Genomic DNA, 26,741 nt, shown 5'->3' on the forward strand with positions numbered 1-26,741 from the left:
TGGAGAGTATACAGAGAATGGCGCGATCGAGGAAAACATCCAGCGAAAGGGGATCCTGCGGACGGAAACAACTCATCACTGAAAGGGGTCGGAGGAGGATGTCAGGAATCGTTCTGACCAACAGGCTGCACAGTCAGCTGAATACAACGCTGGAGCTCCAACTAACGTGTCCGAACGCACAACTCGCCGTTCCTCCGCACGGATGGTATAACAGCAGATGACCAGTTCCTGCGCCATTGCGTCTAAGGGCTCGTTCACATGGGTCTCCTGCTTTTCGGCAGATCCGCGGCACGTCCGTAGTGACAGCTGCAGATGTGCCACGGATCGGACGGCTTCCAATGACTTCAATGGAAGCCGTCTGTTCGGGAAAATGGAGCAAGCTGCGATTTTTTTTTTCCCGCACGCCGTGGAGAAATGACGTCCGCATGCTTCTAATTGTTTTGCGGACACTAATGCATCCCTATGGGCAGCTTGATTTGCGGATCTGCCTCCGTCGCTGGAGGCTGAAGTTACGGAAACAGTCTCAAGAAGTTGGACATGTTCCAAGTGGTCTGGACCCCTCCCCGCGCGGACACTAATCAGCTGCATCCGCCAAGTGACCCGCCGCTCCAGCTGATGCAACGACTTGCAATCCCTGCTGTCACAAGCTGTTGGAAAATAGTCCCTATAAATGTCCGCGGGACGCGCAAAGAGACGGAAAAAAGCGGACGGAAAGTAGAACCCTTCCCGCAGTAGCCGCAGATGTGACCCACACGGTGGCGAGTCCGCGGCCGCTGTCACCGGGCGGGTTACTGTGGAGCGGCGGAGGGATACGGCTCAGCGCTGAGGTCACCGCAGGTCTAATCGGCGCACGGAGTCCCCAGCAGCCATATCCGCCCGCAGCCCCGCAGTACCAGCATCTCCTCCGTCAGCATGGCCGGCCAGTAGACCTGCACGACCACCCAACGCGTGTGCGACCGCACTTGTAACTGCGACCACCCCCCTGCAGACATGGCGTGAGTGGACACTAAGCGGTTAATGCTTCTGCACGTGACGCGGTGGATACATTGTTGCTCCTTTTGCTCTATTTATAGCCGCAGTCACCTGACAGTGTCACATTTATTGTGGTCCAAAACATTGGCGCAAGAAGCGTACACGTATAGTTAATGCGGCGTATTCTGTGTGGCGCCGCTCCTCCGTGCGACAGACCAGCCAGACGCAAAGTTTTCTATTCTGGTCCGACTTTTTTTTCCTTTTTTTTAGATGACAGTCGCCCGTTAAAGTCCACATTGACATCCATCCGCGTGACGTTTTTATGGTTCGCTGCTAGACAGCGCTAAAAAAGATTGTTTGCTTTTTTTTTGTGCGAAAATCGAAGTAAAAAAACGGATGCCGGAAACGTGTACAATATGGCCGAAGATGGCAGTGTTGTGTTGCGACATTGTTTCTGAGGGCTTCCTCCAATGCGCAGTCAACTTTGGTCCGTGACTTTAACCTTTTAAGTTCTGTCAGTTTAGCGTCAGGACGGATGGCGTGCGTGTCAACTTTGATTCAGTGTTACATGTTTTTTTATTACGCAAAAAAAATAAATAAATAAAGCAGAGCTCGCACATTTGGGTTGGATTTCACATGCAGGAGCCCCCCCCTCCCCTTTAACGGGTTCCTGCGCTATTTCTGTGCAGTCAGTTACTAATACGGACCGCACACAAATGGGAGGATGGCCAGTGTGGCGGCTAGTGATCTTGCCATAGCCGGATGAAGTAGGAGCAGTCGGCTCGCTCAGTTATCTTATGAGACGTGTGAAGACTCCCATGACACGACCTCCAGGGCTCGCACCGTGTATCCCTCATGTAATGCGCGGCGCTGAAATCCCCGCGACGTCTATCGGGCCGCTCACACCTGCTTATTGTTCATGTTACCTGCGTAAAAACCCGCAGTGTGTCGTATTTCGGTGCACCAATACCGGCTGTGCGGATGCAACGTACGCAGAAAATGCACGCCACGCACGTATTTACTGTGCATTATATGGAAAAACACGCCGGCCCCATCCGCCCGTGTGAGCGAGCGCTTACACACCTCAGAACATGCATAACGTGGACATCCTAAACGCCAAACCCTTCTGCCGTTTTCCACTCGTTTTATCCGCATTTCAAGCCGTAGTCCGACCTCTAAGGGTTAAACCTGAAGTGCTGGCGTCGCTTGTGATTTTGCGAACTCCTGAAATCAGAAGGTGTGCAAGATATTTGGGGCATGGGATCGTCATGTGACCTGGAGCAGAGCTATACAATTGTTCTGCGCGCCGATGTCACCTCCCCCCCCCCCCCCCCCTCCCAAGATCTGTCACAGCTCATCCAGGGTCCCCCAGGGAATGATTAACAGCTTATTTCCCTAAGAGGTTCTGCAGCAGCTGTGAGATAAATGTGCAAAATCAGTATATACTGTATGTATATGTTGCATTTCCACTTCTGGTTCAAAGGGTTTTGCATCACTGGGATACTCTGTCACTTTATGATCTGCGGGGTCCGGCCTCTGGGACCCCCAGCCATCCTGAGCGCAAAAGACACAGTTGCTGTAGCGTAACATAATTTCTGGTTTTTTTTCTGTCCAGCGGCCCTCCGGCCAACCAACTGTTCAGGTGGGCCGTCAGCAGTCCCTGCACATCAGGCGGTTGGGGGCGCCACTGTGCAGAAAAACTTTGGATGTTATGCCGCACTGCAGCAACTGTGTCCCTTTTGTTCTCTGGATCAGTGGGGTTCTCCACGGTTGGACCTCCACCAAGTGATGCCTCTTTAATACAACTAGGCACCTACTTTAGGGACTCTTAAAGGGGTGTTTCGGGACTTCACTGCTGGTGATCTATCCTCAGTACAGCTCATCAGTAGTTGATTGGGGAGGATCCTGAGCACCGCTCTTTGTTCGGTCCATACCAGGAACAGCGCCGTACTTAGTATAGTGGCTGTGCACGGTATTGCGGTTCAGTCCCATTCATTTGAGCTGCTCTCAGGCCAAGTGGCGGACCCCCCCCCCCCCCGACTTATCTTGAGGATAGTTTATGAATTTTTAAGGTGTGTTGTTCACATGATGAATTTTTTTCGGCAAATTTGACACAGAATCCGTATAAAATCCGCGCCGTCCAAGTGTCCCATTTATCTCCATGCTGAGTCTGCAGAGCTGCTCTCCAGTCTGGATGAGGATCCTGATAGGTGGACCCCAAACTATCAACTCACAATTCCCTATCGGGGTCTATCAACATGTGTTTTTTTTTTTTTGTTTCTTGATAGAGCCTGATAGGGAATTCTGACAGTTCGCTGCTTTAAGGCCGCCTGCAGACGGCCGGGTTGGATCTCGCAGCGGGACCCGACCCAAGCCCCTGCAGGGATCAGCGCGGCACTCATCTCTCCCGCGGCTCCGGCTCTTTGATGTGATTGCTGCCGGCCAGTTGGCGCATGCGCATAGTGGAGCCAGCGGCCGGGGAGTGACATTTCTGCGCGGGGCTCTGCGAGCCCCACACAGAAATAGAGCGTGCCATGATTTGTTTGCCGCGCATGATTTCACGCGAACAAATCACGTCCGTCTGCCTAGGATTGTGTTTTCTAACTCAATCCTATGGCAGCTTCCACGGGCGGAAATTCCGCGGGGAATCCCGCCGCGGAATTTCTGCCCGTGTGCAAGGGGCCCGAGGCTGGGGTCACACGAAACCGAAATCCCGCAGAAATCTCGCGGAATGACCGCACCGAAAAACCGTGAGATTTCCTTGGGATAAGCTTAGCTTCAAAATCCGCAGGTTTTGGAGCGGCTTTGCTGTCGGCGTTCTGCTGCAGCTATCTCTCCCCATAGAGAGGTCGCCGCGGAAAAGGGAAAAGAATTGACATGCTGCGGTTTTTAATTCCTTGCCACATGTTCGTTTCTGCGCGGCTTGGCTGCAACGGATTGGCAGCAAAGTGTGGAGGAGACCTTTGCAAAATCTCGTCCACTATGCTGGCTAATCCCAGGATTAGGAGCCGCGGGCAGAATAGCCGTGTGGACTTTCTGCACAGAAATTCCGCGTCAATTCCGCCCCGTGTGAACTTAGCCAAAATAACGCCTCTAATATGTTACAAGGAGGAGTTTATCAATCGCTCATGCAAATGCAGAAAACCGATTCAACAATCTAAAAATATGTAAATTCTAAATATTATCATACAATACACAAGGTCACGGCTTATTATAAAGACGCGCGGTTTATCCTCGTGTCGCCCTCCCGTTAGTCCAGTGTTTCAGTATAACGGATCCCGGCGTCACACGGATGGTAGTTTATAGTGATACTTGTAAATAATAAGCATCTGCAGCAGCTCGCCCCCGGGGGGTTAATTTACTGTTGTTTTTCATGGCTGAAGGTAAATCCCCAGAGATGTGCAGCCTGTTGTTCATACAGGTTATACTCTAGAAATCCCCTTAAAGGGAAAGTGTAGAAATCAGGTATTTATATTTAACAGATTTTTCAACTACATTTTTGTGTTTTTTAATTAACGACGCCACGATCCATATTTAATTTAAAAAATCCTGCAGTTCTCACACTGACCACTAGGACGAATAATAGTCTGACACTTCCTGTTCTGTAGAGAAAACTCAGCCGTCATCTCATCATCATCACCTGCAGGATTACACTTAGAGGTGACACCTATATACATAACAGGGGATCCACCATTCACAATAGGTGAGGTCACAGCTCACCTCCTCCCTCTTCTGCGCAGGTTACAGAGCATAACCACAACACTCTCCTATAAAAGTCTATAGGTGATTTCACAGCTAAACGTCTCTCCCTCCCTACATAGATCTCAGAGCAAGCCCACAACGCTTGTCAGATTGAAGAGAACAGGTGGTGGTCCCCTCCCTGCATAGGTTACAGAGTATCCTGTTGTACCACCTCTAGCTTGGATACAACATGTGATATAGGCAGCATGGAGGCTCTAGTCCACTGGTCCCAACACCAAATAACAGTCTGGTCAGACGCTCCTCTCTACTGGTGATCTGTGGGGGGCGTCCTGAGCCCGGTCACCTTGTGTGCCCCCATCCACTGGTCCCAACACCACCTAAAACACTTGTCAGACGCTCCTCTCTACTGGTGGTCTGTACGGTGCGTCCTGAGCCCGGTCACCTTGTGTGCCCTCACACATCCTCTGGTCCCAACACCTGCTAACAGTCTGGTCAGACGCTCCTCCCTACTGGTGGTCTGTCGGGCATCCTGAGCCCGGTCACCTGGTGTGCCCCACACATCCACTGGTCCCAACACCTCCTAACAGTCTGGTCAGACGCTCCTCTCTACTGGTGGTTTGTAGGGGGCGTCCTGAGCCCGGTCACCTTGTGTGCCCTCACACATCCTCTGGTCCCAACACCTGCTAACAGTCTGGTCAGACGCTCCTCTCTACTGGTGGTCTGTAGGGGGCGTCCTGAGCCCGGTCATCTTGTGTGCCCTCACACATCCACTGGTCCCAACACCTCCTAACAGTCTGGTCAGACGCTCCTCTCTACTGGTGGTCTGTCGGGGGTCCTGAGCCCGGTCACCTTGTGTGCCCTCATACATTCACTGGTCCCAACACCTCCTAACAGTCTGGTCAGACGCTCCTCTCTACTGGTGGTCTGTAGGGGGCGTCCTGAGCCCGGTCACCTTGTGTGCCCCCATCCACTGGTCCCAACACCTCCTAACAGTCTGGTCAGACGCTCCTCCCTACTGGTGGTCTGTAGGGGGCATCCTGAGCCCGGTCACCTTGTTTGCCCCACACATCCACTGGTCCCAACACCTCCTAACAGTCTGGTCAGAACGGCCCGGTGGGGGACAATTCATTGATACGACCATCCAGCTTCTCACATCCCAATAATGCGCCCCCCTCTGGTAACGGGGTGACATCTCTTCTCTGCGTTGTAGAGGCGTCTAGTGGCCAACAAGCTCTACACAAGCGGAAGAGGTCACTACACACAAGGAGCCTCCAAGAGCCTCTTATAGGCCGAGACCACTTTTAGGGTCTCCAGTAACAAGACCGTCCATCTAATCACCACAACTCTCATCATTTTCAGATCTGCCTGAGGGCTCCTTCACACTGGCGAGGGTGATATCGTGCTGTGAATTTCGGTCTGATATTGCCACCTCACTCCATGTGAAACACCTGAATGCGAGGCTGAAGGATTTCCCCGCCGCAGTAGAGGATCGCAGAGTTCTCCCATTGAAAACAAATGGGCAATATTGCAAACAGGCCGCCTGCACACGGCCAGGTTGGATCCTGCAGCGGAATCAGACCCTGTGCCCGTCCGGTGACCCCCGCGTACCTCGCCGCAGTCTTCATAATCTGTGCTGCGGATGTGCCAGCTGGCACACATGGGCAGTACAGATTAGACTGCACCGTTGCTAGCCGATGCCACGGATCCCGCAACCTTTCCACTCATACAGAGGAAATTGCGTTTTGCCATCGCATGCTATGGGCGGTATCCTGCCCCAGATCCCACAATGCAGATATGTGTGCAGGCGGTAAAAGATAGAAGATGCTACTTTTTTCTTGTACATTTCATTTTGTCTCCTGCGTAGCTTCGCTGGGAACATGCAGGAAAACATCGCAAATGGGAATGAGAGAGTGGGTCTCGTATCTGTGCGTCTTGCAACGTACAAATCTCTCATGATTCTGACGCCAGTGTTGAAGCCAAACAACGTCTTCGGGGGGCGGGAGTGTTTTGACGAAGAAGCCATAACATTAAAACTACTTATGGGCGAAGCGAATGCCACTAATTATCTAGTGACAATGGCGCCTGTTGAGAGGGGGATATGTTAGGCCACAGAGGTACAGTCAGGGCTTGAAGTTGATGATGGAAGTGTAAGAATCGGAGTGACTTATGGGCCAAAGTATGGGATGCAGACGACTTGTGGGGTGTTCCTATGGAAGGCAACAGGGTGAGGGACCCCCAAGGCTCATTAATGCGTTTGTGGGGTGAAGATCATCCATCTGGTCTGATAGAAGAGCGACTATAAGACAAATAACTGATAAAGTCTCTGCCGGTAATGATAGAAGGGTGTCGGATCACACAGAGCATCGCGGCTAGCTGTGTCGCTGCAGACTAGTCCATGTGATCCCTGTCCATCACTAAAGGGGCCTGTAATGGGGTTGTGACCGTGGAGCAATGGAAGAGGCGCCTGGTGTGATGATGCATCATGTGGAGTTGGTGTGACGGGCACTGTGCTGCTGGGTAGTACCACCTACGTAATGTTGTACAGACAAGAACCCCCTTCACAGCAGTGGGATTCCCTAAGGGCAGCGCCCCCAGCAGGATAATGTGCCGCACTGTAGGAACAGGACAGGACTTCCAGATCTCTTCTCATCCATGAAGGCCGCAGCGAGCAGCTTGCAGGGTCTGCTGCAGATACCGCAGGACACTTTAGATGTCTTGTGCAGTCCAGGCCTCGAAGGGTCAAACCTATAAACTATTAGGGCTCTTCTACACTTGCGTTTTTCCTGCGTTTTTTAACGCAATTCTCAATGGGACTTTCTAATTTAAAAACGCATCACAAGTTTGTGATTTTTGTGCGATTTACATTTGCGTTAAGCGCAGCGATATCACATGGAAAAAAAAAAACAGAAGAAAACCACAAGTGTGGAGGAGCCTCCAGGCGGGCGGCTTTAATGTTCTGGGCGATCGCTGTACAGTATATATTCTCCTCTTTGACGATCGCTGCTGTTGTTTTCCCGTCTTTTGCCTTGGAACACAGACGCCGTCTGTCACTACAGGCATGTCATGTCCCCAGTGTCACTCTGCACTGTGACGTTAATCACCCATGGCAATTGTTTCTAGTCTGGAGCATACAATGGGCAAATGCCTAAAAAAAATGTTATACAAACACCGCGCTGCGAACCGATACATTACATGACAAGTAGCACTAATTGTAGGAGAACTGATTTGCTACAAGAAGCCCCATCAATAATTCCCTGCGGAGACCCACCTTGGAAACGCCGCCGTCTATTGCGCTCTATTCCTTTCAGGGAGAGCCGGGTGACTACCAATATGGCTGACATTATGCCGTCCAGGAGAGCGGGCACGCGGCTCTGCCTGGTGCGCAACAAAAGTGTCTCGGTGCTCACTTGTGAGAAACAAAGGCTCAATTGCCGGATTACTAGGAGTATTATACTACACAAGGCTTGTGGCAGCGAATTTATTTAATGTTAGACCACACCCCTTTTAAACAAAACCTTTGTATCCTTTCGCAGTAAAGGTGCCCCTCGGCGACCCCCTTTGCAGTAAAGGTGCCCCTCGGCGACCCCCTTTGCAGTAAAGGTGCCCCTCGGCGACCCCCTTTGCAGTAAAGGTGCCCCTCGGCGACCCCCTTTGCAGTAAAGGTGCCCCTCGGCGACCCCCTTTGCAGTAAAGGTGCCCCTCGGCGACCCCCTTTGCAGTAAAGGTGCCCCTCGGCGACCCCCTTTGCAGTAAAGGTGCCCCTCGGCGACCCCCTTTGCAGTAAAGGTGCCCCTCGGCGACCCCCCCCCCCCCTTCGCAGTAAAGGTGCCCCTCGGCGACCCCCCCCCCCCCTTCGCAGTAAAGGTGCCCCTCGGTGACCCCCCCCCTTCACAGTAAAGGTGCCCCTCGGCGACCCCCCCCCCCTTCGCAGTAAAGGTGCCCCTCGGCGACCCCCCACCTTCGCAGTAAAGGTGCCCCTCGGCGACCCCCCACCTTCGCAGTAAAGGTGCCTCTCGGCGATTTCCCCCCCCCCCCCCAGTAAAGGTGCCCCTCGGCGACCCCCCCCCCCCTTCGCAGTGAAGGTGCCCCTCGGCGACACCCCCCCCCCCTTCGCAGTAAAGGTGCCCCTCGGTGATCCCCCCCCCCTTCGCAGTAAAGGTGCCCCTCGGTGATCCCCCCCCCCCCTTCGCAGTAAAGGTGCCCCTCGGCGACCCTCCCCCCCCCCCCCCCCACCTTCGCAGTAAAGGTGCCCCTCGGCGACCCCCCCCCCCCTTCGCAGTAAAGGTGCCCCTCGGCGACCCCCCCCCCCCCCCTTCGCAGTAAAGGTGCCCCTCGGCGGCGACCCCCTTCGCAGTAAAGGTGCCCCTCGGCGACCCCCTTCGCAGTAAAGGTGCCCCTCGGTGATCCCCCCCCCCTTCGCAGTAAAGGTGCCCCTCGGCGACCCCCCCCCCCCTTCGCAGTAAAGGTGCCCCTCGGTGATCCCCCCTCCCCTTCGCAGTAAAGGTGCCCCTCGGCGACCCCCCCCCCTTCGCAGTAAAGGTGCCCCTCGGCGACCCCCTTCGCAGTAAAGGTGCCCCTCGGCGACCCCCTTCGCAGTAAAGGTGCCCCTCGGCGACCCCCTTCGCAGTAAAGGTGCCCCTCAGCGACCCCCCCCCCCCCCTTCGCAGTAAAGGTGCCCCTCGGCGATCTCCCCCCCCCCCCCCTTCGCAGTAAAGGTGCCCCTCGGCGACCCCCCCCCCCCCTTCGCAGTAAAGGTGCCCCCACGGCGACCCCCCCCCCCCCCTTCGCAGTAAAGGTGCCCCTCGGCGACCCCCTTCGCAGTAAAGGTGCCCCTCGGCGACCCCTTCCATGGTAGCGGTGAAGCATTCGTGAGCTACACAGCTTATGATTGCCCTACCCAGAAGTGAGCAGAGGAGCAAAGTGATGGGAGTGAAATAAGTGCATCCAAGCTGTTTATTTCACTCCACTCCCAACTGCTCCGGCAGGCCATGTCTGCTGCCTGCTGGGATGGCGGGATAGCCTGCAAAATCCAGGATGGTTGGGAGACATACTATCACTTTTGGTCCCTGGAAGCTGTTTAGTAGTGACCCCTGTAAGAGCTGCAATGGTACTGATGTGTAACCTGACGGTCCTGGACCCCAATGCAGAATCTATAACGGGGCCCCTGTTTGCCACGTGCTATTTATAGTATTAGCGGTCCTCTTCAGGCACCAGGGCCGGGTGCAGCTGCTACCCCTGTACCCCTGAGGATGAAAAACAAACCAGACAGAAGAGACACTGGCACTGTAAATGGTTACGAAGAGGGATACATTGTATTGTTTTTGTTTGTTGTTTTCTCCTGGAGAAACTCGCTCTGACAAGACACAGGAATTCCTTTACTTGAAAGAAAAAGTCCCCCAAAATTTCTTAAAAGTCAAGTGACCATCACAAGACACAGTGAGGCCACGGAGGAGTCAGCCAATCACAGTAGTCCTAATCTCTGCTTCTATAGCAAGGAATGGGTTAACGGTGGGCGGGGCGATGCCGGCGCTGGTGATGTAATCTCAGGATTACACTATACAAGTTTAGCCTCTGTGCGCCGCCGGGACTCGAAGCCCTTTCACAGCTCCAGACACAACCGCTCTCCAGTGAAGGCTGAACGATGGCTTTCTAAATCTGCAAACCCTCAAAACAAGTGTGCTCACGCACTTGTGCCGCACCGCAGCGTCTGCAAAGATGGAGTAAGTACTGCAAAAACAAGAGCGCTTTTTTTTAATTTCTAAAAATTGTGTTTCTGTATTTTTATGCCGTGCCGGAGGGTAGCAGGTCGTTTTGGCTCCCCTTAGGATGCCGTCACATGGGACAACGCTGCCCCCCTGGATTTCAGCACCCATATCCGCACGTAACTTATGAAGTGGTGCATGATGTTGATACGTTTGTTGCATCTGTAACTATGCCTAGATATATGGAGTCTCCTTGTGGAGCTCCTGCAGTGTGATGGCAACAATTTTGCCACTTCCTAAAAAGTTGCAATTCTTAAAAAGCTCCCCCTTCCCCACTCAGACGCCGTCCCCCTTCTCTGGACACTATTGAAAAGTGGAGTGCGAGGCGGAACAAATCAATATTCAATGTGTCCAAACTGATTTGCAGCGAGAAGAGGCACGATGTACGCTGGCATTCTGTACCAGCAATAACAAATGTCGTTTTTTTTATGCAAACGTCCTATCTCTGCGCCCGTTTGAGGACAGTACAGCCTTTACTCGCTGCTTCTGTAAGACTCGTGTCGGACAGCATTTCTCCCACAGCACATCGCCGGTCACAACTCCTGAATATAGATTCTTTTTTTCCTCTTTGATTTTTGTAGAATTTTTCCAAAATTGAAAATAATTGTAAGAACATAGAATGAAACAAGCGATCTGCTGTACCTGAACCATCTGCGCCAGCGCAGCCCCCGGGGGGTTAATTTACACTTGTTTTTCATGGACTAGAAAATTCAGTCCCGGGAGAGAGTTTAGAGATAAGTAGGACTTACAGTAAATGCAGCGCGGCGGCAAGGAGAAGGGAGGGACGGCGGCTGGGAGAAGGGAGGGACGGGGAAAGGAGATTGTTCTCAAGATTACTACTTAGAATGCAAAAATCTATAAAAGTGTATCGAAAGTTGTTCCGTTTTTTTTTTAGTGTGTGTTCCAAATCATTCTGAATTCTGCATATTCTATGTCAAATTTTAGAATTTCACGCTCGAAAAATCCAATGCGGAAAGGAAAACCGTGGCGGAAACGTGCATGCTTAAATGAGGATTTATGCCGCGTATCTGCAAGCAGATTAGACTATTTCAATGAGGCTGATTCGCTTGCAGAAATCCAACACGATGCCCTCATGAAAAAATAACGGGTCACGTTTTATTCCACACGTGGATTTCAAATACACGCAGGGAAATAATTGGCGCAGTATAGACTACAGCAGGGATTCCCATTCAAATGAATGAACCCTTCAGGCTAGGTTCACATTGACGTCACCAGTTTCGGTTGTTTGGCTTCATTCTCGGGGCCGTCTCTGGCATACGCTGAAGTGACCTAGTTGACTATAATGGGGTCCATTCAGCGTCCAGCATGCTGGATCTGTGCCGGTGGGTCCATGTGAACCTGGCCCAAGATTTGATGTGGAATGCGTCAGATAATGGTCTTAAACGGACTTGGATTTGCCAGGGCTTTGATGCAAAAGCATAGAGATGAATAGAAATTGGCATTATTGTATTATTTTCACCTCTGTTGTCTCGCTCTGTTCTCATCGGCTTCGGAGCTTCTGCTGCCGATCTGTCCTAAAACCCCAAATGGCATTCATCTGGCATTACTGAAGCCAGACGGACCCCGATAGATTCCGCCCCGCACTGTTTGATTCCATTTTCCAATAACCGAGCAGGAAAATGGAAACCTGAATTGAACACAAACATTGCTGAGACCCCGACTGAGGCGGCAATGGAGCGCACTTCATGCCCAAAGCAGCACTTACACCAGTAATTGACCGTGCAGCAGCCGACCTGCTGGCGCCCTCTGTCTGTGGGTTTAGAATACCGCTGTAAGGGCGCCCACCCACTGGCGTTTTTTTTCCCTGCGAAATTCGCAGCATTTTTTTCTCTGCAGGGGTCTGTGGGACTTGTAATGTTAAAATCGCGATCGCGCAAAATCGCAATTTACCGCGAAATCGCGATTTTGCGCGATCGCGATTTTAACATTACAAGTCCCATAGACCCCTGCAGAGAAAAAAATGCTGCGAATTTCGCAGGGAAAAAAAATCGCCAGTGGGTGGGCGCCCTTAGGGTGTGTTCACACTTGGGGAAACGATGCGGATTCTCTGCTGTCACTGTATTGTAGCTTTAACTAGCGGTTTTATGGTGGAATTTCCGCAGGTTAGGGTGAATTCAGACTACCCATGCCCCTGCATTGACCTCCACTTACCCGCCTGGCGTCTTCTCTCTCTGCTCTGCGATATGCTGGCTGGCGCACAGCCGCACATGCGCAGTGCAGAGCCAAGGCGACGGTGAAATAGGACATGCCGCGATTTTGTTAATACGCGACATTTCATACGGTCAAATCGCGGCTGTCTGCATAGGATTGCATAAACTAATGCAATCGTATGTCAGCGTCCCTGCCGGAAATTCTGTGCGAAATCTCGCCGCAGTATTTCCGCCCGCGTGCATTCAGCCTTAGAGTTACAGCTCAGTGACAATAAAAAAAACCCGCAATGTTTCCGCAAGATGGGAGCGCACCCTTCATGATCTTCCTCTTTCTCTGTACTGTGAACAGCCGCTATGTTGCAAGCAGGTTGGCGTTGTGTGGTTACTGAATAACCAAAGTGGTTAAACATAGACCTCGCTGTATCCTCTTCCCTGAAGCCATGACCTTTCATCTGCAGATCATATAACCTGTTAACAGTAGATACAGAACAGATGTCTGAGCGCAGTTCCCTCAGGTACCCCCAGGAGGCCGTGCTTGGAGGATTACCTTAAAGGCACAGTAGCAGTGTAGTTTTTCTTAATATAAGAAACTTCTTAGAATATAAATTTCTTATATTAATAAGAAATTTCGGCCAACTTCTATTGACGTGGTGGGTCCTTGTGATTCAGTTTAGGGTTCAGGGATGTCAACTCCCTCTAATCGTCACTCGTCTGACCACTGTGGCTGAGGTTACTGAATAATTCTTGCAACAACCCTGTATCGTAGTTATGTTGAGTTGCTTATAATGTCCGACGCGTTTTATAGTGCCCCCCTCGGTGCGTCTCCACTCCGTGGCCAGCACCAAAACTCACAGAACTGATGGTCCGAACACTTCCCATTCCCATGCCGTATAGAATCTGACTCCTCCCCATCTCCTCTTCAATCAGAATATTTAGTAATTTCTTTCTATAGTGGAGTTAATTATGAAATGAATCGGGTTATTTTGTATCACAAAATATTGTTATTCGCCCAAGTGGAGAATTGATGAAGGGATCTGTATCTACATATGGAGGAGGGCTTTATTCAAGTAAACCACTCCTATTGCCCTGCCAGTAGGAACCTGAATAAGGACTTCTACCCACTTGGGTTTTTTAACACGAATGTCAAAGTCCCATTGACATTCCCGTTAAAAAAAACCCAAGTGGGTAGGAGCCCCAGTGCTTGAGTCAGGTTGTGCCCAATTGTGTCTCTGGGATAGCTGGGATTATCATGAGACCTTCTAGAGGGACAGATTTATTCCTTGACCCCTTCTTTTCATATCACAGAATAGGTCTGATACGGTTTTGATGCGAGTGTACTTATAGGGATCCAGCTTTCCCTCCCTGATTCTCCAGTGGGTACCCCTCCATCCCATGAACAGCCCGCTCTGTGAATGTGTGGTTTCCAGTTGTTGTATGTCTGTGCCCGTCTATGCCCTGTATGTTTTAATAATTTATAGTAAAGAATATAACTTTTAAGTGTCTGTACTGTGAAAGGGCGATTAGAATCTAACAGACCACTTCTGCTCCAGTGAAACATCCCCATCTCCTGCACTCAGTATGGAGAGCAGGAGACGGGGAGGAGGAGTCACATGGCATCTGGAGCAGGAGAACTGAGTTTTGAAAGAGTTCTGGTCTTGGCCAAGAAGTAAAGACACACAGAGGGGGCAATATAACTTTAAGGGGCATTGAAAGAGGGCACTATTAATTTATGGGGCTACAAAGAGGGTAGTAGTACTGAAAGGGGCATTATTCCTTTGTGAGGCCACAGAAAGGGTGTTACCACTTCATGGGTTCACAGAGGGGGAACTAGTACTATGGGGTGATTTACTTAGCGTAGCATTTGGAGTAACAGCAGGTCAAGGAAAATGTGCAGGAACGAATTTTGGCTGGAAGAAGACTTCATGGTGGGTCTGGCTCACGTAGAGAAGAAAAATGAAAACTAATGACTCCCACCAGAGAACCTGTGAAAACTGTAGGTAACTGCACTGCAATTACTAGCTAGAGCTGGTATCTATTATGTGGGGACTACATTATTTAAAGGTATACTATAGCTGGGCCACTCTATCCAAGCCCATAGCGTTATAAAAGCTGTCTTTTAAAGGTATTCAGTCTCCAATATATATATTTTTAATGGGGGGCCCCATGAGTTCCATGTACGCCCCTGGATGCTGCATGTCCATGAATGAAGCACCAAAAGTAATGTCTCCCTTGTTGTTGCAGGTCTTTTATCCCTTCTGCGCCTTCCGCTGCCCTCTCCAGCTGGAATCGTGCTCCCAGACTGTTCTCGGACCTGAACCTAAATCATTTTGGTGGAAATGTCTCTCCTGGCGGCTTTGAACCTGGATCTGGAGATGTCGATGTTGCCAGTTAGCACTCTGCACTGGCGGGCAGATCTCCTTAAGATCCCTGCTCATGGAAATCACTATGAACAGCTTCCAGTGCACATGGAGGATGGGGTGAATCTGCACGGGGCTGAAGGAGGATGCCTGGCAGGTAAATGGGCATAGCCATTAAATAACGGTCTATCTAAACCTCCAGCAGATGGAAGGAGCAAGAGACTGTAAACATAAATAGACGACTGCTCCCAGAGGCGTAACGTGAAGCTTTAGGTTTCAAATGCAAAATCTGTAACGGGGCCTCCGCCTACCATATGCTATCTATAATACTGGCGTCTTTTTATGTTGCCTTTAGGGCCTTCGGGCCTCCCATGGCACAAGGGTCAGGTGTGCCATCAACCTCTGTACCCCCTATAGCTTACGCTCCTGAGTGCTCCAATATGTATGATGATAAAACACAGAAAACATTCTCTGTCTGCATGTTGTCCAAGTCCTGAACACTTTACCCCATGTTCAGTTAGTCGTGGTTAGTAGCATCTAGAATCCATGAAGCAGTTGCGACACCCATAATTCTTTTGACCACTGGGTTCTTGAGTATAATTCTAACTTCTTGACTTTTTTTTTTTCTCCTTTTTTCACTTTTTGTACAGGAGATGGATTCACAGACTGGATGACGGAAAGGGTGGACTTTTCATGTTTCCTGCCAGCAGTGGCGGATCCATCCTTGCCAGGGCCTCCTGCCCCGGACTTGGAGGTCATGGCGACACTCCTGAAGAAGGAGTTGGAGCAGATGGAAGATTATTTCCTGGAGGAGACCCTTTCCCCTGGGCTTCCAATGCCTCATGATCAAGTAGCCCCCAGCACCCCGCCTTCACATGAAGTCCACTTCCTCTTCCCAACACATGATCAACAGCTCAACGAAAGAGGAGTAGAGTTCCAGGCCTACGCTGCAGAAACACCGGCTCCTGCCCCAGTGGCACTGGACACACTAAATTCAGGATGCCTCGACCTCCTGAATCTATACCCAGATGTTCCAAGTGATTTCCCTCGAGAAAGTCATCAGGATTTTATGGTGATCAATGACACCACTGACCCGCCAGCACAATCCAAACGACTTAACAGGCCTACCCCGTATGACCACCCCACCACTTCAGCAGCTGCCAGCTGTGCCATCTCAACCCAACCCAGAGGTGACCGCAAGCAGAAGAAGAGAGACCAGAACAAAACGGCAGCTCTTCGATACCGCCAACGGAAACGAGCAGAATATGACGCATTGGATGAAGAATGTCAAGGCCTTGAAGTCCGCAACAGAGAACTGAAGGAGAAGTCAGATTCAATCGAAAGAGAGATCCAATATGTCAAAGATCTACTCATCGAGGTCTACAAGGCCAGGAGTCAAAGACTCCGCAACAACTAGATCTGGTGGAAAAACAAAAACTTTCTTCTGAAAGACTAGTTTCAGCCTCGAACACCAGACGTGAAACTGTAAAATTAACTTTGGGTCTTCAAAAAGACCTAGCACTTATGTTCCAAATTTTGGAAAAATAGGATGTAAAGGCGGCCATACTTGTTAGAGAGAAGTCGGGTAATACTTGAACAACTTTAATGAAGCATCGCCCGGTGACTGATCGTTTCACAGGCACATTTTGGTCTATATTGGCTCTTCCTGTTATTCACACCAGCCACACATGTTGAACACCACCAGACGATGGACAAACGGTCTTTTGGGGGAACGTTCTTCCTTCAAGAGATCTTCTGTCCGACTCCTGGACAAAAATTTCAAATGCGACCGATTTGGAAGGCTGTGAACGAGCGCTGATCAACATTCTCATTATTAGTCAATGCTCATTGCATAGACAGGTGATCTGCACGTGTAAAAGGACCTTGATTCAAAAACGTTCCTTTGCCTGATCATCGGGTTGTGTAAAGATGCCGTCCGCTGGGCGATTACATCTTTTATGAGGCATAGAAAACTATCGTTATCGGCGGCACATCTCCCCCTTTGAATGGGTGATGTGCTACCAACAATGATGCTCTATGGCAGATGAATGATCATTACTTAAGCGATTCTGAATTGGCCGACGTGAAGACTAGGCAGACTAGTACTGAGCTCGTTGATTGGCATCACTGGCATATCTATACATGTCAAAAGACCTTAAAGAGGTTTCCAGGGAAGCAGAATCCATTCTTGGACTTACAATGTTAGCGTCAGGAGTCACCAGGTTCTATGTCACATGGTATGGGTTCTCTCTGTGCCAGTCATGTCATCGGAGGAGGCTGGCTGTTAAACTCATCTTAATACCTAAAGGCTTAAGAGCAATTAAGTGTGCAAATGAAGCCTTAGCTGAAAGCAGTTAATAGCAAGAGGGCTCTTATCTGCTTTCAGTTCTTTTGTTCTCCAGCGGGAAACAATGCTATCAGCACTACCTGCGGAGAACTCAGCATGTGGTCCGGATAAGGCTGAAGGACGATTTTTAGGTTGGCCTGAATTTAACGATCACCTAGCAGTGCACGATGGCCGCACGTGTAACCGCAACAATTATCGCTGAAATGATCGCTTTTTAGTGATTTTTGAGCGATCATCGTGTGTGTAAATGGGCCTTATGCCTGCCTTCTCTGTCTTTGCATTGGCCGTGACAGATAAGGGGGCTGTTATTTAGAAGTGCTGAACAGCAAGCCCTCTTTGATTGAGCACAGGCGGGGTCCATAGAAAAAAAAAAATCTGAGCTGGAAGTGGAAGCTCCGACAGCCCAATTCAAAGAAGGGCTTTTGCCTCCCTGGACAGCCCCTTTAATGGGCACGGGCACCTTTTAATGTCTTAAATCTACAGGCATACCAGTCATTGTAGATGACAAATGAGTAGTACAAAGGTGAATTGATGAACAATGAGGCACTTTTACAAGGCAGAAGCAGCAAATCACCAAGCGCATAAACGACAAGTTGTACAACAGCCATTATAACTGCAAGGTAGTTCTAGGATAGGCAGAGAATGGCTGAAGTCAGCGACCCTGACTTTGTAGTGCAACGCTTATGTAATTTTTTTTTGCATAGCTATAGCTTTACACGTGGATATATATGATAAATATATATAATATATACACACTTTGTTTTTTATTGGGATCCCTTTAACACCCTGCATGTAATAAAACAGAACAATCAATCGCCAACGACAAACCCCTTTTTATAGGTGCCTAATCATAAAGTTACAGACTATAGAAAGATTCATATTGCAAACCAATAGACAGTAAGGGCCGATCCACATCCTCTTTTGCAGCATCCCTTTTTTGTATGGACTACAGAAGTGTCTCCCACTCTGACTCTGGACCCAAACTTGTAGCATCATATGCACATAAGACCCGCAGTTAGGCCAGGACACTCTTCTGAAGGTTTTGTGTTAAATGGATGCTACAAAGCACAGTGTGGATGGGCCCTAATTTACGTGTGACTTAAAGTGGGCCATAGATGGGAAGATGTGTCCCTTATCCAAGCATAACTGGATGCTGATCATTAAATGGGCCTGCAGTCGGTGGCGACTAACAGAATAGTATTTGACAAGGATAAATGCAAAGTCCTACATCTGGGCAAGAAAAATGAAAAAAAAAGAGAAATTGGGCTAAGCAGCAGCACATGTGAAAAGACAGGTATACTAATAGATCATAGACTGAACATGAGTCAACAATGTGATGCAGCAGCCAAAAAGGCAAACACAATTCTGGGATGTATGAAGAGAAGCATAGAGTCTAGATCACATGAGGTCATTATCCCCTTTTACTCTTCCTTAGTCAGACCTCATCTGGAATACTGTGTCCAGTTCTGGGCACCCCACTTTAAAAAGACCTCGACAAACTGGAGCAAGTTCAGAGAAGAGTTACCAAGATGGTGAGCGGTCTGCAAATCATGTCCTATGAGGAACGGTTAAAGGATCTGGGAATGTTTAGCTTGCAGAAGAGAAGGCTGAGAAGAGACTTAATAGCGGTCTACAAATATCTGAAGGGCTGTCACAGTGCAGAGGGATCAGCCCTATTCTCATCTGCACAAGGAAAGACTAGAAGCAATGGGATGAAACTGAAAGGGAGGAAACACAGATTAGATATTAGACAGTGAGGGGGATCAATGAGTGGAACAGGTTACCACGGGAGGTGGGGAGTTCTCTTTTAATGGAAGTCTTCAGAGGCATCTGTCTGGGATGATTTAGTGAAACCTGCACTGAGCAGGAGGTTGTACCCGATGACCCCAGAGGTCCCTTCGAATCCTACTATTCTATAATGTCATTCACTGAATGATCGAGCGCCGTCTTTGATTGGCTGGCGCTCAATCCAATCACAGCGCTCTTACTGGAGGTGGGGTGTTCAAAGCCCCGTCACCAGAAGAGAATCCTGTCAGCGCTGTAGAGTAGACTAGTAATATACTTACCTGTCCCATGATGTACCCGATCTCCTTGTCATGGTACATCATGTGACCTGTGACGTCATCGCCTCCTCCTGATCCAGTGACGCCCTGTTTACAGATCACCTGGGCCAGGAGCTAAAGGCCAATGCACTGTATATAGGACATGACTGGTGACGTCCTGTGTGTCTATCACTCTATTGGCTGAAGCGGTCATGTGGGTGTACTACCACGTCCCTGCTGTAGCCAACGTGGACAAAAACTGAACAGAGGGGCGGCGATGAAGAAGAGGCCAGATAGGAGGCATGTCATGGTTAATTTCATATTTTGGAGCATCCTTCCCCCTTTTTAGTCATGCAGTGCCTGACAGAAGTGAGTCGGTCTTATCGGCTATTTCTTTCTATGTACGAGTGACAAACGATCGGAAGCGCAGCAGTAAGTGGCCGCCATTTGTAAACCTACGTGGGATTGTGGATATCGGTTGTGCCCATTAAGGAAACACATAGGGACCACGACTCATTACATGGCATCTAGAGGGGTTGCACCAACCAATGAGATCTCACATCTAACTTGCTACATCCACGTTAGCTGCATCCTGATTGGTTTGTATACAGTTTCCATGTTTTAACATAACCGTGCTCTTCAACGAGCACCTTGATGAACTTTTTTTTTTTTTATGTGGTTGGGGGTTCACAGACACTTTGGGTGTGATAAAGGGGTGTCGGGTATTGCGGTTATTACTAAGAATATAATGTAGTCCTGAAAACCATCAATAAATGTTGTGTTGCCATAGTAACGCCTCGCTTGTGGTAAGTCAATCGACAGCTTTAGAGTGGCTCTGTACGCGCTTCAGAGAGGATACACTCACGCATTTTGCAGGGGCGAGTCCCAAAGTGTGGGCCGCTCCATTCGCTTCAGTAGGACCGCCAGAGATAGCGGTCTTTTTTTAAACTGATGCGCTCTACCCCGGATAGGCCATCAGTAGTTGATGAATGGGGTTCCGGCCCGCTGTTCAGGATTCCTGTCCATCAGCTGATTGTCTGTCCTGCTGTCAGTGACAGCAGGCCTGACGTAGTCATCCATGGTCAGAGGGAGCATCGGCTTTACTCCCAGTGAGTGGGAACGCTGTGCTGCTCCTATGCTTCCCGCTCCTCTCATGGTCAGGACATCACATCCTGTCCTGAGCCGGACATGTAGAAGAAGTGCAGTGCTCCCACTGATTTCAATGGGAGTGAAGCTGGTGCTCCCTCCTGACCACTGCTAACGCTGTCCGGCCTGCTGTCAGTGACAGCGGGACAGACGATCAGCTAATGGACAGGGATCCCAAGCAGCAGGTCCCAATCCATCAGCTATTGATGACATAGCCAAGGGATAATGCATCAGTTAAAAAAGACCAGAGTGCCCCTTTGGGGGTCCTTTACTGTATCCGCTGCTGATAATTAACGAGCACCGATCACTGTACGCAGGTTGATTCATACCCTATGGGGGACTAACGATGGCAGGGACAATCATTTGTCCCCTGTTCACTTCCATCGCTGTTGGCAGCACATCCCCCTTTGATGTGGGGAGGGGAGATGTGCTGCCCAGAACGATGGCTCTACCGGACTGCGATCAGACAACGAACGAGCGTTCATTAGTTATTTGCTGTCCTGTTTACATAGGGCAGTGATCTGGTGAACGAGCGTCTTAATGAGCGCTGGTCCAGTCATTACCCCATGTGAAGGGCCTTATTGCTCTATACGATCAACTACTGTCCTGTCGGTGAAGTATCTGGTGTAGTACAGCAGAACATCGCATGTTAGTGGAGATCTCCTTTTATATGGTTGGACATCAGGATTTGGCTATAAATGTCCTGAAGTGTGTATGGAGTGGGCTCAGGAGCCGTGTCCGCTCCATACCCGGCAGCTATCGGCTGTTCCTAACAGCCGCGATCACAGTCTGATCGCGACAGTCAATGTTTAGATGCTCTCACATAGCACGATCCGGGCGTGCTGAAGGGCTAGCATAGCATCCTGAAGGCTACCGCACGGACTGCTGGAGAAAGCCGAACTGATGGCAATCTCCGGCACCCCCACAGAAGTGAATAGAGCGCCAGCGTACCTGCTCGACCACCTCTCCAGTCACGGGATGCGGGACGAGTGATCAGGTCCTTTATGCTGCCATCGTTCTCGGCATATCTCCACGTGAGAAATAGAGGAGGTGCTGCTGAGATTTACAAGAGCACTCGGCGTGTTACCTGCATGCGACAGCTCCGATCCCCGCTGCCGCTCCATCATGTGACCCCCTACGCCGAATGCCAGTACTGTGCTGCCCAACACAGAGAACTTCTGGGCAGCACAGTGTTGGGGTTCAGGGTGGAGGCGGCGGGTCGGAGCTTTTCTTCAGGTAAATGCTGGACACCGCACCTTACTGGTGGGCCACATTCCCCCCCAAAGAAAGAAGCCCAAGCGAATGACGAGGAAACGAGTGTTTGCAGTGAAGGTTGGCGAGATTTACCTAATCCTTCAATGTTAACTGAGACCCAGGAAAACCTTCTGCTCTCTCGGTCGCTGACCGCGACTATTGAAGGGGAGTTAATGTTCAGTTGCACAAGAGGTCAAATGCCAATGAGCGCGACACGGCGAGACGATCTGCAGTACCGGATGCAGATTTTCAGCACAGATTTAACCTCTTTAAATGAAGGGGTTAAATCTGTGCATTGCGGTGCGGGTTTGATGCTGATCTGCACCAATCTACACCGGTACATACACCGCCACAACCCTCAGATTTAGCGACAAGGATCGCAACACCAATTACTGCAACAAGCTCACAACTGGGGGTGAGGATGCCATCAAATGATCGCGTGAACCACCCCCAAATTGTCGCAATGAAACCTGACCTTGTTCTGAAAACTGTCCCAAACGTCACCGCGACAATAATCGGAAAAAGCTCCGGTGATACCAATTCCCTCCCCAATCCTGCCTCCTCCCAGCACCGGCCCGCAGCCCTCACACCATTGACCTTAAAAATAAACATCAAATTCCGCACCCCTCACCGCGTCCATAAACAACTCTCAGTCAAATTCTGGCTCGCCTCAGCCATCACCACGACTTCCCGTTACAACGTTCCATAAGGACAACCACACTTTCAAGTCAAATTAATAAAATGAGCCGATTTTACTCCCGCCGTAGCGGACGCCAACCTCTTACAAAAAAACCTCTTCCCATAAGCTTTATACGAGGCGCAAAATTGTGCTTTTGTAGGTCCCGCAGCGTAATCTTAGCCCGCCAACCCATATGCACCTCCTGCTGCCAGACCTGCGATTTGTCAGCCGGCAGCCTTATTGCATAGCTTCCGTGTTGACGGTAATGCCCAGAAAATTAAAGGGGTTGTCCCGCGAAACAAAGTGGGTCTATACACTTCTGTATGGCCATATTAATGCACTTTGTAATGTACATCGTGCATTAATTATGAGCCATACAGAAGTTATTCACTTACCTGTTCCGTTGCTGGCGTCCTCGTCTCCATGGTGCCGTCTAATTTTCAGCGTCTAATCGCCTGATTAGACGCGCTTGCGCAGTCCTGTCTTCTGAATGGGGCTGCTCGTGCCAGAGAGCAGCTCCTCGTAGCTCCGCCCCGTCACGTGTGCCGATTCCAGCCAATCAGGAGGCTGGAATCGGCAATGGACCGCACAGAAGACCTGCGGTCCACCGAGGGTGAAGATCCCGGCGGCCATCTTCACAAGGTAAGTAAGAAGTCACCGGAGCACGGGGATTCGGGTAAGTACTATCCGTTTTTTTTTTTATCCCTGCATCGGGTTTGTCTCCGAAACGGGTTTTGTTTTTTTTCAATAGCCCCCCCCGTTCGGCGCGGGACAACCCCTTTAAGACACGTTGACAGGCCCTCCGTCTTGTCAGGTGTCAACGGCACCCTCAAACGATGTGCCACCCATTGAACCGTCCCAAAAAGAGGCACACAAATCAGCAAGCTCACTGGACCCAATGAAGGAAATCATCCAAATAACGGATCACCGAGCCGATTCCCACTGCGTCTTCTACCATTCCAAGAAAGAAGTCAACGCCTCGAAGTATGCGGATGAAATCGAACAACCCACAGGCAAACATCTGTCCACAGAATAACCCCCTTCCACCCTGACAACCGAATGCTCTCCGGGTGTACCGGGAGCAGACAGCCGATTCAACGTGCGGTTTTGGTTACAGTACCATGTTCAGGACCTCAGGATCTCTGCTGCCGTTGACAGACGTCCCTTTGGATAAGATAAATGTTAAATGAAAAAAATTATTTGGCTGCTTTTTGGGGACTCCTAAACGGTGCAACTATAAAATCTGGAAGAGGAGGCTCCGTGAAAGGTCCCGCCAAACAACCCAACCGAACCGCCTTCCCAAATTTTTCAGTAATGACTATCGAATACTTAAAGGAGATGTCTCGAGGAAGCAGTGATTTTTTTTTTTTGCCCAATCCCCCTAATTAAACATACATTACTAAGCCCCCCTGTAAATGACTTTCCTAGCTGGTTTGTACTTACCGTTCCAGCGTTTCAGCAACTTATAAAAGTTTCCCCAAGATGGACGCCGGCTCTTTCCCCGTCGCTCGCTGCAGCCCGACGTGCGCGCTCCCGAGACGCTACCAGCTGTGTCTCCATGGCAACCGGACGCCCCGCAGCCGCCGCCGCCGACCAGACGCCCCGCAGCCACCGACCAGTCACCCACCGCCAGGCAGCAGGTAACCGGCGCTAGCCCCCGGCTCCCCTGCGCTAGACCCTCAGCCCAGGTGAAGGCCCCGGAGCCCAGCGCTGGGCTCCGGGGCCTTCACCTGTCAGTGAACATCACCCCCGACCCATCACTTACCCCCCTGGCCCAGCGCTAGTTCCCCCCGGCCTAGCGACAGCCCCCCCATCGCAGCGACAGCCCCCCCCCCGGCCTAGCGACAGACCCCCCATCGCAGCGGCAGCCCCCCCCGGCCTAGCGACAGACCCCCCATCGCAGCGGCAGCCCCCCCCCCCGGCCTAGCGACAGACCCCCCATCGCAGCGGCAGCCCCCCCCGGCGCATCACAGCGACAGCGACGACAGCCCCCCCCCCGGCGCAGCGGCAGCCCCCCCCGGCCCATCACTTACCTGGACGGCAGGACAGCTGGGCGGCTTCTCCGGACGGCAGCTCCAGTTTCTGCACCTTCCTCTAACAGAGGAAGGTACAGAATGGCCGCTCCAGCGCGCTCCCGAGCAGTGACAGCTCATCTGCGCATGCGCAGAAGAGCTGTAGCGGGGAGCACACTGAAGCGGCTCGTGCTGAAAGGAGAAGACCGGACTGCGCATGCACGTCTAAAAAAGCAAGCTGCCAGCGAATTTAGACGGAACCATGGAGACGAGGACGCTAGCAACGGAGCAGGTAAGTGGAATAACTTCTGTATGGCTCATATTTAATGCACGATGTATATTACAAAGTGCATTAATATGGCCATACGGAAGTGTATAACCCCACTTGGTTTCGCGAGACCACCCCTTTAAGGACCAACTGAAGATTTTTTTGTAGAAACGGACGGAATGCCCCAGAGCGGGAATTTTAAAACCATCCCGGAAACCTAGCAAGAATAATTCAGCTTTAACTTTATCAGAGTATCTACTTGCAGACAGCACCATCTCTGCTAGCTTCACCTGCGTCCTCCCTTTCTCCAAAGCTAGCTGGCCCCTTTCCCTTTAAGGCATTTTGCTGCTCCGTGTGATGTTGCATTACACTCTCAGCAGGCACGCTTCAAGGGGTTCTGTCATTAGAAAACAAAAACTCCATGCTTACCTATTCCTCCCCAGGCAGCTTTCTTACCGCCGATCTTCTCCTGCCTCCTGCAGTCCCCTCGGGTCACCTCACCTCCAGCGGCCAATTCTTCGTCTTCCAGTGACAAAGCGTCCATTGCCGGCATTCTCCTTCCTGCAGGGCAATGTACCCGGTCACTAGTGATGTAGCGTTCACTGAGCTATTGCTGAGACTGCACATGAGCGCTGTCTCTCTGCCATAGTATATGAACTGTCGCGGCGAGACAGTTTAGATGCAAAGGTCTCAGCAACGGATCAGCATTCCTTCCTAGGCAGTGAAGGTTACGTTACTAGTGACCGGGTACACTGACCTGCTGGAAGACGAATGCGGAGAAGGAATGCTCCGTAACAAGAATAGCATCTGGCCGGCTGGAGGGGAGGTGACCCGGGGACTGGAGAAGATGATGCCGTAAGAAGGCTTCCTGGGGAGGAATAGGCAAGTATTGTTTTTTTTATTAAATGACAGAACCCCCTTAAATCTGCAGCTCCCCCCCCAAGATGTACACTGACCCACATTAAACAACACAGTCAAGGAATTCATTATAGTCAATTAGTATCGTTCGGCGCTGCTGGGGTCTGGTGCGTGCACATTGGCCGTTGTTCAGCTCCTGGGACTGAACCAATCAACGGAACAGTCAAATGTGATTGTAAAAGGCAGTATGACACATGATCAGATTAGATACACGGCTCAGCAGACAGTATCACACATGATCAGATTAGATACACAGCTCAGCAGGCAGTATCACACATGATCAGATTAGATACACAGCTCAGCAGGCAGTATCACACATGATAGGATTAGATACACGGCTCAGCAGACTGTATCACACATGATAGGATTAGATACAATAGCTCAGCAGACTGTATCACACATGATAGGATTAGATACAATAGCTCAGCAGACTGTATCACACATGATAGGATTAGATACAATAGCTCAGCAGACTGTATCACACATGATAGGATTAGATACAATAGCTCAGCAGACTGCATCACACATGATAGGATTAGACACATGGCTCGGCAGACAGTATCACACAGGATAGGATTAGATACATGGCTCGGCAGACAGTATCACACAGGATAGGATTAGATACATGGCTCGGCAGACAGTATCACACAGGATAGGATTAGATACATGGCTCGGCAGACAGTATCACACAGGATAGGATTAGATACACAGCTCAGCAGACAGTATCACACAGGATAGGATTAGATACACGGCTCGGCAGACAGTATCACACAGGATAGGATTAGATACACGGCTCGGCAGACAGTATCACACAGGATAGGATTAGATACATGGCTCGGCAGACAGTATCACACAGGATAGGATTAGATACACAGCTCAGCAGACAGTATCACACATGATGGGATTAGATACATGGATCAGCAGGCAGTATCACACATGATGGGATTAGATACATGGATCAGCAGGCAGTATCATGCAGAATAGAACTAGCTACACTGCAGATGGCAGGATTAGATACATAGAAGTGGTATGGAGTTTATATCCAGAGATCTGCAGGTGAACAGAAGATGAAACTGGTCAACTAGCAGAATACTGAGGAGCCTGTGATCAC

General features: G+C 50.4%; 1 protein-coding gene across 2 annotated transcripts; it reads left to right on the forward strand.

Annotated features, from left to right (window-relative positions):
* The first annotated feature begins 842 nt into the window (after nt 1-842).
* Nucleotides 843-20,142, forward strand: ATF5 (activating transcription factor 5). Of its 2 annotated transcripts, none has more exons than XM_066587613.1 (3): nt 843-995; nt 14,849-15,121; nt 15,615-20,142. In XM_066587613.1, exons 2-3 carry the CDS (start codon nt 14,944-14,946, stop codon nt 16,379-16,381), a joined length of 945 nt encoding a protein of 314 aa, XP_066443710.1. In that variant the 5' UTR covers nt 843-995; nt 14,849-14,943; the 3' UTR covers nt 16,382-20,142. The 2 variants fall into 2 exon arrangements, with proteins under 2 accessions (XP_066443710.1, XP_066443711.1); XM_066587614.1 differs by lacking the exon at nt 843-995 and adding an exon at nt 10,236-10,394.
* The last annotated feature ends 6,599 nt before the right edge of the window (nt 20,143-26,741 follow it).

The sequence above is a fragment of the Eleutherodactylus coqui genome, chromosome 13 (assembly GCF_035609145.1).
Source record: "Eleutherodactylus coqui strain aEleCoq1 chromosome 13, aEleCoq1.hap1, whole genome shotgun sequence".
Taxonomy (NCBI): Eukaryota; Metazoa; Chordata; class Amphibia; order Anura; family Eleutherodactylidae; genus Eleutherodactylus; species Eleutherodactylus coqui.